The sequence below is a fragment of the Sciurus carolinensis genome, chromosome 10 (genome assembly GCF_902686445.1).
Source record: "Sciurus carolinensis chromosome 10, mSciCar1.2, whole genome shotgun sequence".
In the NCBI taxonomy this organism is placed as follows: Eukaryota; Metazoa; Chordata; class Mammalia; order Rodentia; family Sciuridae; genus Sciurus; species Sciurus carolinensis.
In genome coordinates, this window is record NC_062222.1 from 62,176,547 (window position 1) to 62,190,239 (window position 13,693).

The 13,693-nt window shown below is 33.6% G+C and overlaps 1 protein-coding gene across 1 annotated transcript in view; it reads right to left on the reverse strand.

Moving 5' to 3' along the window:
- Nucleotides 1-13,693, reverse strand: part of Grid2 (glutamate ionotropic receptor delta type subunit 2) — a 1,421,540-nt gene that overhangs the window by 298,467 nt on the left and 1,109,380 nt on the right. The window contains exon 11 of the mRNA XM_047565820.1: nucleotides 5,701-6,013. Coding sequence (XP_047421776.1) covers nucleotides 5,701-6,013 — 313 coding nt within the window. The remainder of the gene's footprint in view (nucleotides 1-5,700; nucleotides 6,014-13,693) is intronic.

The window sequence follows — 13,693 nt, forward strand, 5'->3', positions numbered from 1 at the left end:
GGTTACCTCCTCTGTTACCTCTTGTGTAATATCAGGAAGTTATTTTTGGCACTCTATCACTTACAAAGGCTTTCTATTCACCATTAGCATTGGTGAAACTATTTGATCTTCAATAAGACTACTAAAGCAATTTTCCTTCTTTACTCTTTCCAACAATTTTATCTGCTTTTCTCATAAGAAGTGGTTTATTTTGATCCTAATTTGTCTAAGATTCATTGACATGGAGCAGAATACCTTTGCAAGGACTCTCTTATTTATTGCCATATTCAAACATCTAGGACATACATGGCACATAGTATACCCAAAGCATATGTGTTAAACCATTAGTTATGAGAGTTATTTCTTATTTTCCTTTCAGTCCTACGGGTCCAGGGACACTGTTGGTATTTAATGAATACTTGCTGATAAATGTATATGTGGTTGCTTCAAATATTTTACATGACCATATATATATCTTGGAACCAGACAAAAGCATCTGAGGATAGCTCAGATGCAAACGAATGGCAAACAAATTATACCCAACCACATTTATGAACAAGTCATGGAGGTTCTCCATGGTCTAGTTGATATGAGGAGTCATAGCCAATAGCTGGGTACAGTGGTGTACACCTGTAATCCCACCTACTCAGCAGACTGACGTAGGAGGACAGCATGTTTGAAGAAGCCTAGCTACTTAGTGAGACCCTGTCTCAAAATAAAAAATAAAAATAACTGGAGATGTAGCTCAATGATAGGGCATCCTAGGATCGAACATTATTACTGAAAAAGTAAAGGACCAGAGATTTAGCTCAGTGGTAGAACACTTGCTTGGCATGTATAAAACCCTGGGTTCAATTCCCAATACTGCAGCAGAGTATCATTTCCAATACACAAAACATAGGAAATCTTCAGTACTCGAACTCCAGTTTTTTATGTATGTTAATTTCAAGGAGATGCATGTAGACATGGAGATAAGGGAGAATATAAAATGACAACAAAACTTGTATAAAATTGGTCTCTCATTTGTGCATTTACAACCTAATTCACAAGCTCTAATGTTCCAGCTAAACAGATGTACTGAGTTTATCTCTATAATGGACCATACTGCTTTTGCACAGTTGAATTCCCTGAGCTGTTTTGCAGAATGTTTTGAAGTTACAGATTTTTTTTAAAGATCAGGATTAGTAAACAACTCATATATTTAACATTTTTCTGCTTTTAGCTGTCCCTGAACTCTTTTTCAGAAATCTATCTGCTAACACGTGAAATGCATCTTTATCCCTATTCAATCTGGTATAGTAGCTCAATAAAGATTGTAATTCTGAAATAACAGCTGTACTTCCTCTTAAGAGACTATATTTTTATTGGAAATTACCACTAACTCCAGCTCCTTTGCCTATGTATGGACACTGCCACTGATTGATTCTCTTTTTCACAGGGTTTATGGGCCTTTTCCTAATTTATTTTTAATCAGAGCATAAAGATGTTCTCAGTATCTCTTAATGAATTCACCTTTTCATTGTTAGCAAGTGGAGGAATAGCAGCTTTTCAAAGATAAAGCAGTTAATCATATGCAATTCAGCATTATCCATCATTATGAATTTGTATAAATGTACAATCAACTTACAGGCTGTGCAACTTATTTAAGGAAGCAGTTGGGATGCAAAGGTGCTTAACATATTTATAACTGCTGCTATCTGCTGCATGTTTATAGAACTAGCAAAAGCATACTAACCGTATGGAGAATTCTATTTATCTTTTTTTGTTGTTGGTTATACTCTAAAACTTACTGAAATTTGACTACCTGGTGGAAGAATTCAGAAAGCCTATCCATACTCAAGCCAACATCCTCAAAAATAATTCTTCAACCAATAGGAGACTTTATTTATAAGTTTCTCCACTTATCTTCCTATAAAATATACTTGATAGGGACATTACAATAACTTCATAGTTGGTTTATTGATTATCAGGTCATTGGGGGGATATTTTACTAACATTTTTTATTTTAGATTATAATCTAATAATTATAGTACTGCAGTTAACTCCAAGTTTCATTTAGTTAAGTATTTAGCATTCATTCATTCATTCTTTAAGTTGGTCATTATGCATTCATTAAACATCTAATATATAAAAGACACTGAAATGCAGGCAAAAGGACTATGAAGATAAAGAGAATGTCTTGTATTTTAAAAATTCAGGGGAAGACAAATGAAGAAAAGACAATTGCAGCGTGTTGATAAGTACTATGATAAATATATCTTGAGAAGCATAGAAGATAGTCTCCACCTCAAGAGGGTTGGTAATAAAGCCATTAAAGGAATTCAAGAGGCAGAAACAAAGGTGGAGAAACAGAAAAGTCTAGGGAATTACATTTGAGAAGTGACTATTAAGAGGTAAGAACTGAGCATGGCTAGGAGTTAGATAAAAGTCTCTGGTTTATGCTTTAAAGAACTCAGGACTTTCAAACTGTGAGTATTAAGGAGTTAAGGAAATATTTGAAAATGGAAATTATGTGGTCATCTTTTCATGGCAGTGATCATCTGAGTATGAGTGCAAGTATGTCTATCATATATTTGCATGGGACAAAACTGGGAAAAGAAAAATCTGCTGTGAGATTCCTATAGTTCAGGTGAGAAATGAGGTAGGCTTAATTTAGGTAACAAGCTAGCCCTAATCTTTCTATGTGAGAGGAGATTTTCACTGCTAGAAATATTTAGAAGGTAAAATTCATGGGATTTGATTATGGTTGGATGTGAGAGGAGAAAGAGGAAGAAAACAAAAGTATTTTTAAAAGTCTCTTGTGTGTGTCTAGGTGGTTGGTGATACCTCAACTGGAATAAGAATATGAGAGGCCAAGAAGTTTCAAAGTGTAAAACGAATTCAAGTTTTAGCATGATAGAAGTTGTGTTATCTCTGGTATATCCAGAGAATGACCTGGTATATACTTAGATACACAAATCTGAAGTTCAAGATGTGGATAATGTGAATTTGTGAGTCATCTGCATATGAATGATTGTTGAAACTATGCACAAACAAATGGAATGAAAAGTGAAAGAATGAAATGAGAACAGAGGTTAACTATATTTGCCTTCTATTTCTCGTCAATGCTTATATTTATCAACATCCTATGGAGAAACAAACTGCCATGCAATGAGTAAGGTCAAACATCCCAGGAAGAAAAATTACATGGACGGACCCACGAGTAGAAAAATGAAGCCCACAGTCCACAGCCAGTATAAACCACCAGACATGCGAGTGAAGTGCACAAGCCTTCAGATGATTTCAGCCTCTAGTCTTTGGATGCCTCAGGCATCATGGAGCAAAGACAAACCTTGGCTTCAATAACACATTTACTGCTAAATCCAACAAACACATTTCAAGCTCTAATCTTACTTAATCCTGTGATATTATTAACAAATTCTCTATCTTTAAGTATTGTCTTCATCTCATAAGTATTCCACTGCAGGTTCTGATCTTTCCTTGCTTCTTTCTAAGGATTCCCATCTGTCACTACTGAGAGGTCCTCCACCTATTCCTTTCCTTAGGGCTTTGTTCTATGCCTATTCTGGACCAGAAGTCCTCAATAAGGAGTACTGAAATCTGCCTAAATGATCTTATTTACTTTCATGGCTTCAATTGTTTCCTATATGCCAGTATTTCCTAAATGTATATTTAGTCCAGATGTTTCTTTTGTGTATCTGACAAATATAGCAAGCCACTAACCAAACACTAGAAATACCCTCTGGTTTGGACCAAAATAAATATATCATCTTCTTTTTCATATCTGTTCTTTCTGTTTTTTTCATCTCAGTAAATAAGATCAACCTCCAATATACATACTTTCCTAATTCAGAAACATAGGATAATACCTAATCTCCTATTTCTCCTTCACTACCAATCCCTGTATTGCAATATAGTTATTCATGTTTTATTGGTTTAATTTAATCAGTACACTGATTTTGAATTCCAACGCCACCATACCACATCAACTCTTTACTGGGTTATTATAGTTTTCTAATTTTTCTTACTTTCCACAGTGCTGTTTTTTCAAACTATTCTCTATATTATAACCAGATTATTTCTGTAGTAAAAACCTGAGCATCCTTTCCCTGTATACCTTTAACTAACTGATCACTTCCCCGAAGATGGGACTCCTGATAATAAATATATCTTTGTCCTCATCTTTGTAAACTCCCCTCTGCATAATTTTATCCTAATGTCTCTTTTACTTCTTCAAATAAAATTCTATTCTATTTGTACTCCCTTTCCTCCATTCCTCTTATTTAACAAGCTCTTTACAGTTAATTCTGTCTCTGTTCATTTATATTCTGAAAGCTTACTTTTCCACATCAAGATATTTTGAGCTCTCCTACCTCTGTGGTCTCACAATGGGCTGGGCTTAACCCTATCACAGAACTTCCCACCCATAATCGTAATTCATCATTTACATATTTGTGTCTCACTAGTCTTGTGGCTCAATGATGGCAAAGTCTCTTTGTTTACCATTTTATATTCCTCTTTTAGCAAAGTTCTACTTGAAAAGTGTGTAATAAATATTTACTGAATGAACGTTAATGAATGAATTAAAAATTCTGTGACAAATATATAGCTACAGAAAACCTTCCAGAGCCCTTATATGGAAAAAGAGTGTCGGTGGTCATGGGGGATTGCTTCCAAAGGCTTAAAGGATAGGTTAGAAGTGAGGCAGTGTATAGGAAGAATTTACACAAACCACTGTTGTGGCACTGCTGGGGCTTGAATACAGGGCTCTATGCATGCTAGGCAAGTGCTCTACCCTTGAGCCACATTCCCAGCCAAGACAAGCCTTTGAATAATTAAATGAGAATAGACAGACTGAAGTTTAACGGAAGATCCAATAGCAAGTGGGAATGGAAAGTAAGATGTTATTAACAGCTGTAACTATTAAGGCAAAATTGTCACATGTCTCTGTTGAAACACATAATTCTCCTATTCAATACACATGTTGATCTTGCAAGAGACTCAATTCTCTTATTATTTCATTCTCTATGAGGGTAGTGTCTCAAGTAAAGAATAAAATAAATATTCTATTCTGAAACAGTGAGAATCAAGGAATTAATCAGATGGGTTTAAAGAAGAGTGCAGATAGGATATTGAATAACAAAGCACAGACATTCTTTAGAATATAATGAATTCATAGGTTAAACCATTAGTAAAGATTGTATGTTAAAGTGAAAGATATAAATATACCATTTCTTATCAGAGTTGTAAATTAGCCCAAGTCTTTTTACAGCTAATGAAAAATTTTCAGTTCCTGAAATAATGTCTCTGAACATAGAAGAAGTTCTATCATCTCTCATACATGTAAATAACTAAGCAGTACTTTCTCTAGTGGTAAATAGTTTCATTGAAGGAAGGTTATTTCTCAGAAAGTCAGAGTTTGGGGAGGAAATTCTGATCTTGAGGTGTCTTGTGAATCTCATTTCTGACATTCACTTTCGCCTTGTTGATGAAACTGAACTTATACCAAAAGACAATGAGTCATTATTGCTGGAAACCTGCTGAGTTTGAGATCCACTACAGGAGAGTAGGAAATGTTCTTTTCTGAGCATTGCTTTGAGGACCCTTTCGAACTCTTATTGATGCCAGATACAGAATCATCCTAACTACATTGCATTTGAAACATCACTCTCCTTCTAAAAAAAAGAAAAAAAAGAAAAGAAAGGTAGTTTTTCTCCTTACCTTGCTGTACAAAGGATCCATACACAAACCACATGGAGTTGTATAGTGTAGTAGATGCCATTGATCCCATTTGTAATCGTGGGGGATTAAGCCAGTTCAAGAGGTAGACCAACAGACCCACCAGAAGGACTGTTCCAGCAATGCAGGCCCACAGAGAGAGATCAAATGGAGCCAGGCAGGCAAACATATCCACCGTCTTTTCAGCCCTTCGGAGTAGGACCCCCACTGAGTAGTCCATGTAACGTGTTGTGAAGTCCACCACATTCTCACGATCTGGGGTGATGGTTAAGGCAGAAATCCCTATGTCAGCTCTCTGAGAAATTGAAAGAAAAGGGAATATATTAGTAGCGTGAAAACAATTTGATTTGTAGCGCTTCAGCTTGCCTTGAGGGAAAAAAAAATAGATGCCTCAGGCAACACCTTGAGACTTTTTATGTAAACTGAAACATTACAGAGACTTCTCATGGAAGAGTTATGTGTGAATTTTGTATCTCTTACCACAAATCCTGCCCCACCAGAGTCAAACAAATTACCTTGTTCATATTATCAGTGCATGTGAAATCAGTGAATCCTCAGACACAAATAACACGTGAAAAAAAATGTCTTATTTTCCTTGAATCATTTTACCAAGGCCATCATTGACATAGTAGCAAAGAAAAACTTACACAAGTATTCTAAGAAAATGTTTCCAAAATATTTAATATATACATAACATGTGAATTATAGGTAGGCTATTTGTTTTTTTTAAATTCATTTTTATTGTAAACAAATGGGATACATCTTGTTTCTCTGTACATGAAGTAGAGGCATACCATTTGTGTAATCATACATTTACCTAGGGTAATATTTTTGATTCATTCTGTTATTTTTTTTCTCCCCCCCACCCCTCCCACCCCTCTTATCCTTCTATACAGTCCCTCTTTCCTCCATTCTTGTCCCCCTCCCACCCCCCATTATGTGTCATCATCCGCTTATCAGCAAGATCATTCATCCTTTGGTTTTTTGAGATTGGCTTATCTCACTTAGCATAATATTCTCCAATTTCATCCATTTGCCTGCAAATGCCATAATTTTATTATTTTTTATGGCTAAGTAATATTCCATTGTATATATATTGTATATATATTGTATATATATTGTACATATATTGTATGTATATTGTATATATATATATATATATATATCACAGTTTCTTTATTCATTCATCTACTGAAGGACATCTAGGTTGGTTCCACAATCTGGCTATTGTGAATTGAGCAGCTATGAACATTATTGTGGCTGCACCACTGTGATATGCTGATTTTAAGTCCTTTGGGTATAGGCCAAGGAGTGGGATAGCTGGGTCAAATGGTGGTTCCATATCAAGTTTTCTAAGGAATCTCCACACTGCTTTCCAGAGTGGCTGCACTAATTTGTAGCCCCTAGGTAGGCTATTTGAAAGCTTCAATATGACAGTTTACCTTTGGTTTAAATGTCTCTTAATAAAAATTTATATTATTGGACTCCAAATATAATAGAGTTTGTTAGAGCTTTCAAGGCATTGTTATAGTGTCAGATGCTGGAGTTCTCTACCAGAATTCTGTTGTATAAACTTCACAAACATTTCAGTGACAATTAATGATTAAGAAGGCAGATAATTTTTCCTGGAGCAATAGCCCCTTTTCCCAGTATGTGTCTCTTCAGAGTCTCAGTGATTGCACTCACAACTATAGCACATACTATTTTAATTATTTAAAACCCATCACAGAATTTCAGTAAAGCACAGAATAAATAACTTTACATTTACATTCTATGATATGAGAATACATATTTAAATATCTAAAAGATGCATCTTGAAATAATAATCTGTGGCTGTGATTAAAGTTGTGGGAAGCCACCTTCCAGACAAATACAAATACTAGTAAGTTTCATGTTGAAGTTTCTAGTTATTTTTCTTTCTTATGTTTTATGAAAAAGCATCAAAATTTATTTTATAGCTTTTGGGGACCAAGAAAAAAGAAAAGTAACATGCCAAGTGGAATAATAAACCAACTTAAGATTCATCTGCTCTTGGAAATAATAATGCTCAAGTTAAACAGTGTGTGGTGTGGGTGTGTCTCAATGTGTGTCTGCGTGTGTGTAGGTGTGTGTGTGTGCATGCACGCGCAAGCGCAAAGCTCAATGCTAAGTAGTCAAATAATTTTTTTTCACTGAATCCTTTCAAGGAGTTATAAATTATGTATTTTGTCCTCCATTTTATAGGATGAGAAACTAAAACTTTGAGAATTTATTTGTTCAATTCTCAGTTAATAGGCATAGAGGTGAGTATTTAAGGTGGTTTTCTTACTTGGAAGCTTGTTCATTTCTGTTTTACCATATTACAAGATACCATTCATTTTCCAAAAGATCCATGTAGAAAAAGGTAACAAGTTTCAGGATAATTTTTTTCTTAAAAGTGATTGAAATTTTGCTTTTTTAAAAAAATGAACTATTTACATTGCTACAAGGCCATATTTATGTATGAACTACAAGTTCAGCATTATTAAACAAATTGGTATTAAACTTACCTATACTGTATAAAAATGGACTTCTAGAAAAATGATTAATATTATTTCTAAACTCATAATTTAATTTTTAATAGCTACATAGAGGGAATTGGGTCTTTTCAGAATGAATATGGATCTTTAGCTTTCCACTCCTGCCTCTTCTGAGCTTCAGTTTATCTATTTGTGAAATGAATGTAACTGTTCAGCAACACTATGGTGAGTTGATTCATTTATCTTGATCTTAATGGCAAATAAATAACTCTCCAAGATTCAATTAGGCTCTCAGAAGGTGCATTTACTTTTTCAGGATGGTAAAGTAGTATGGATCAGTAATTTACTAATTGGTGCACTAGTGACCCAAAGCATTTAATGACTCAACTGAAGTCAGAAATTTCTACCTAAGGAGAAATTTACTGACATGTTGATTGAATGTTTGTAAAATGTTTGTAAATATTTTGCTAATAATTAAGTAAGTGTTTTATATTTAAGTGATTATACAGTGGAACATTTCCCCTATTGATTTTAATACTGGATAATGGGCATTTATTTCTAAGTATCATAAAGTTAATTTCTAAAATGTAACAAAAATATCTAGAGATTTATTCACATATTGAGGAAAAAGTAATAATTTATTTTCTTTGCACTTAATTACTGTTATGGTTTGTATGTGAGGTGTCCCCCAAAGGCTCCTGTGTGAGACAATGCAAGAAGGTTCAGAGGAGAAATGATTGGATTCTGAGAGCCTCAACCTATTCAATGAATTAATCCTCTGCTGGGGATTAACTGAGTGGTAACTGAAGATAGGTACAGTGTGGCTGGAGGAGGTGGGCATTGGAGGTGTGGCTTTGGGGGCTTGGCTTTGGGGTATATATTTTGTATCTGGCCAGTAGAGTCTCTCTCTGCTCCTGCTCATTATGTGATTGCCTCCCACTGCCACACTCTTCCATTATGATGTTCAGCAGCCTCACCTTGAGCCCCAGGAATGGAGACAGCTGTCTATGGACTTAGACCTCTGAAACCATGAGTCCTTAAATAAACTTTTTCTCCTCTCTAATTGTTCTGGTCAGTCTTTTAGTCACAGCAGTGAAAAAACTGAATAAAACAATTATTAATAAAAGTAACAAGTGAGTTGCCATTTATCTACAGAGAATTCTTAAATTCAAGGTCATAATCAGTTCCTCTGTTCTCATGGAGAAATTGCTACCCTCCCTGTGGAGGGTATATCAGAATCATATAATAAACTTCATTAAACTGCACACACACATACACACACACACACACACACGACATGCAAATACATTTTCCTGTCTCCGAGTTTTGCATACACCTTTCTAAGGAGGTGCCTTATATATCTTTCATAATCAAAGATATATCAGATATGAAATGATGATATGTGATCACCCTTACTTGTATCAGAGATACTATACTAGAGCAGAAAAAAAAACCAAGGATCACAGATTCAGAAAGCTGTCCCTAAAACTTCCTACATGTTTATAAACATAATCAGAAGTTATCAGAGATGATGGTTCATTTTTACCTGTCTTATTTATGGAGCTATTTGGTCAACTTGCTTGTCCACTTTCTATAATGACTTTTCAAACTTTCACCGTCAAGAAACCTTAAATCTTCTCATCACCTACACCAACTTTCAAAAGATGACCTATGTGGTAGGCAACACAGAGCATCTAAGATTAAAATTCACACTAATTTCTACCTCTCACCTATGTTCTATACCTGACCTATTTATTCTTTTAAACACCTTTTTACAGAAGAGTGCCTGTCCTCTTTTCTAAGGCCAACTCTCATCAGTAAACTTATCAACTGATCCTATTTCAGATACTTAAATTCTTGTCTCATGTGTTTAACATCATCCTATCAGCTGTATATTTCCCAAGAGTTAACTCTTTCTCATTAAACAAAGTGAGAAAAGCCCTTCACTCTATTCCCTAAGACTTCTGACTCACAGTGAATAGTTTCTTTTTTTTTTTTTTCAGTAATTTTCTCTGAAAATTTGTATCCATTTTCACACATCCAAGTCACTCTGAAAAAAAAACACTTTTGTACCCGTATCATTGGGCACTGTTAATCACGGAAACAGTGCTTTTGAGTCTTTGTGTTGCCGAATCAAGTGGAGGCAAATCAGCACTCATCTCATCAGGCCTTTCCACAGTATTTGACACTGATGTTTGCTTTTCCCTGGGATTTTATGACATGACATAAATCTCATTCTCACTTCCTCTTTCAAAGTCATGTTAGTATCCTCTGGACTTGGGTCCCTTTTCTCATTTGGGATCCTCAGCCTAGGGAATCCATCCATATCTTTTACCTCCATTGTCCTCCTCTGTATATCTGATTTACAAATTTTAATTCCTAGATCTGTAACTGAGCTCTGGACTCTATGTTGATTTTTTCAACTATGTATTTGCCATTTCTGTTAAATGTTTCAAATATACCTCAAATTTTACATGGCCATGACCATACTCATAATATTCAATTCCAACTAGTTCTCTTTCAGTGTCTTTCGCTTCAATGAATGACATCTTTTTATGTGGGGCATAAGTTTGGTGGTCTCACTATCTTCCCCAGTCTTATGACCCTACCTAATCTGTCATTGAAAATCCCAATAGCCATTCTCTGTTTTACTATCTCCAGTTCTCATCATTGTTTTCCTGGGCTCCATTTCCCTGAGTCCACATTAAATCAACATTTCTTCCTCTCCACTGTCTCCACTAAAAACAAAGTGATCATTCTGTGGAACAAATCTGATTCTGTCCTGCCATACCTTTCAATGGATTTACATTGTTCTATGGAAAAGAAAAATATCTTTATATCATCTACACATCTTTAAACAGATTATCCCCAACACATTTCAACATATTCATAGCATACATTTTCTTCTTGACACTTCTCCTGATACATTATATATGTCAAATATTTAATGTCAAATTTAAATTTTGATGAAGACTAGCACTAAAACTAAAATATAAATAAATATACTCTCAAAACTCTAATTATATTGTTACACACTTTCTTTGGCAGGAAATTAAAAATTTGTATTTTCTCAAGTCATGAAAAGGAAATAGATGGATAATACAATGGGGCATGACTAATAAGTCAAATTATCTTGAATCTTAGAAAATTAAACTTAAGTTGAAAAACATTTACTCTAAATTTAATTTGAAATAAATTAATAAGTCAAATAATTATCAAATTTATTCATAAATATAATGGTAAGAACATTAATAACACTAATAATTATATATTTATGTAATGCTTACTATGTATCAGTACCATCTTATATGTTCTGCATAGATTGTTTTACTTAATATATAACAAGCCAAATTACTTCTTTCTAAGATACACAGTTTTCACTGGAAACATACTAGTTACTATAAAGTTTTCACTTCATAATAAATTTCACTTTCTACTTCCCTTTACTTTTTATTAAATGTCTTATTTCTGTCACACATACATCATATTTAAAATCTGAATATATCAGCCCTATGAATTCTTTCAAATACATTAAGAATACTATTTGAAAATATTTTTTCATAACCAAAATAATTTGTTCAGTTTTTTTGTCTGTTCAATTAGTTTTTCTATGACATGATTTCCACACCCCTCAAAATGTTGGTCATTCTGCTATGAACATACTCTAAATTGTTAATGTTACCCCCTTGGCATAGATAATACAGTTTCAAAAAATGAAATTGGAGCCTGAATCATTATTAGGTGAAATACAACAGGGCCTTATACTAAACTTTGGACAAATTAAATTTTAAAATAACCTAAGAGAAAACGCTAGAAACCTAGAAGACTTCATAAGTCCTATGCAACTGATTTTGAAGAAAATGTTGGATTTTATACTTGTTTCTTTTTAATTGCATTCTTTGGATCTGTTGCATCTTTCATATCTGTCCATATTTTGAATTTTTACCTGTCATTCAACATGTCAACTTTTTTTTTAGATTTGAGTCATTTGGAAGTTTGAGGAGCGGGTTGTTCATTCTTCATCCACATTAGTAGTTGATAAAACTACTGAAAAGTGTTCTGGTGAGTTCATACTATGTCAGTGTGCCTCTAAAGGTATATCCACTTTGACAATGCTCACTAATTAACACTCCATATATGGATTTTAATTCTTTTTATTCTTTACCATAACATCATCAAATCAGGTTTCCCTATATGGTTTTTAATTGCTTTGTAAAAGTTATTATTGAACTCATAATACATGAGGAATCAGTTATTCAACTTCTCATGAATAGCTAATGCTGTCAAAAAGAAAATTAGCTGCTTATTTTTTATCACCTACAACACATCTGATTAATGATCTATTCTTTAATTTTACCTGGAAATAAAAACTTGCTGCCATATAAGAATGAATATATATATTTTTAAATTTTGATCTCAAACTATTTAACACTTCTCTTTTCTGTGTTTTTAACATAAACCTATAATAATGCTATCATCTGAGGAAATGTATTAATTTCCCTAGGATCTCATTCAACTGTATCTGAGAATTTGAACTCATGGAAAGGACCTATTATGGACTTGAATGTTCTTAAAAAAGTTTTCCCTATCATTCCTGTTTTAAATAGTTTAAAAAAAAAACACAAAGTAGAGGCAAAATAGTTTTGAAGAATTTTGGTGCACATTTTGCCTTTTGAACTTATGAATGATGCATTTTCTTCTCTTGCTCTTCAAGAGAAGAAGTTTTTATAGATTTTTTTAGTTGACAGCTTTCATAAATATTATTTGATATTCATTAACCTTCAAATAATGTTACATAGTAAAGAGTCCAGGTTCTCTTGACATAGGGAACATATTGAAGAAAGGCTAAAGGAAGGAAGAAAGGAAGGGTGGAGAGGGAGGAAAAGAGGAAAAGATGGAAGAAAGGCAAATTGAAAGAAAGAAGGAAGAAAGGAAATAATGAGAGAAGGAGGAACAAAGGAAAGAAGGGAAGGAAGAAGGTAATTAAGTCCCACAGCTGTCAATTAACTATGACCATGGGCCAAATTCATTATTTTAGATCACTTATTTGTATAGTGAACTATTAATGCCAAAATTGTTTATTAGGAACTTAGTATATGATCCTTCTATACTTAGTAATATGGTAATATAAACAGTTGGTCTAAATTCTGAATTTATATTCCAATACCTTTCTAAGTAAATACAGCGTATAAGTCATTACCATTCATAAGAGAAACTAAAAAATTTATATAATGGGAAAAAGAAATAAATGATCAAATTGTCAAACCCTAAATCATTAATTTTCTCAAAGTCAAGATTTTATGTATTTCTTTGAAGGAAAAATAGACATGTTTTAATACATCATTGTTATAGGTTATTATTTCAGTTTCAATTAAAAATACAACACAGTATCCATTAATTTTTCAATATCTGCTAGAAATGAATAACTTTCTACACACAACAAATGGAAGTGTTGTTAAAGTAATTTCTATTCTGAC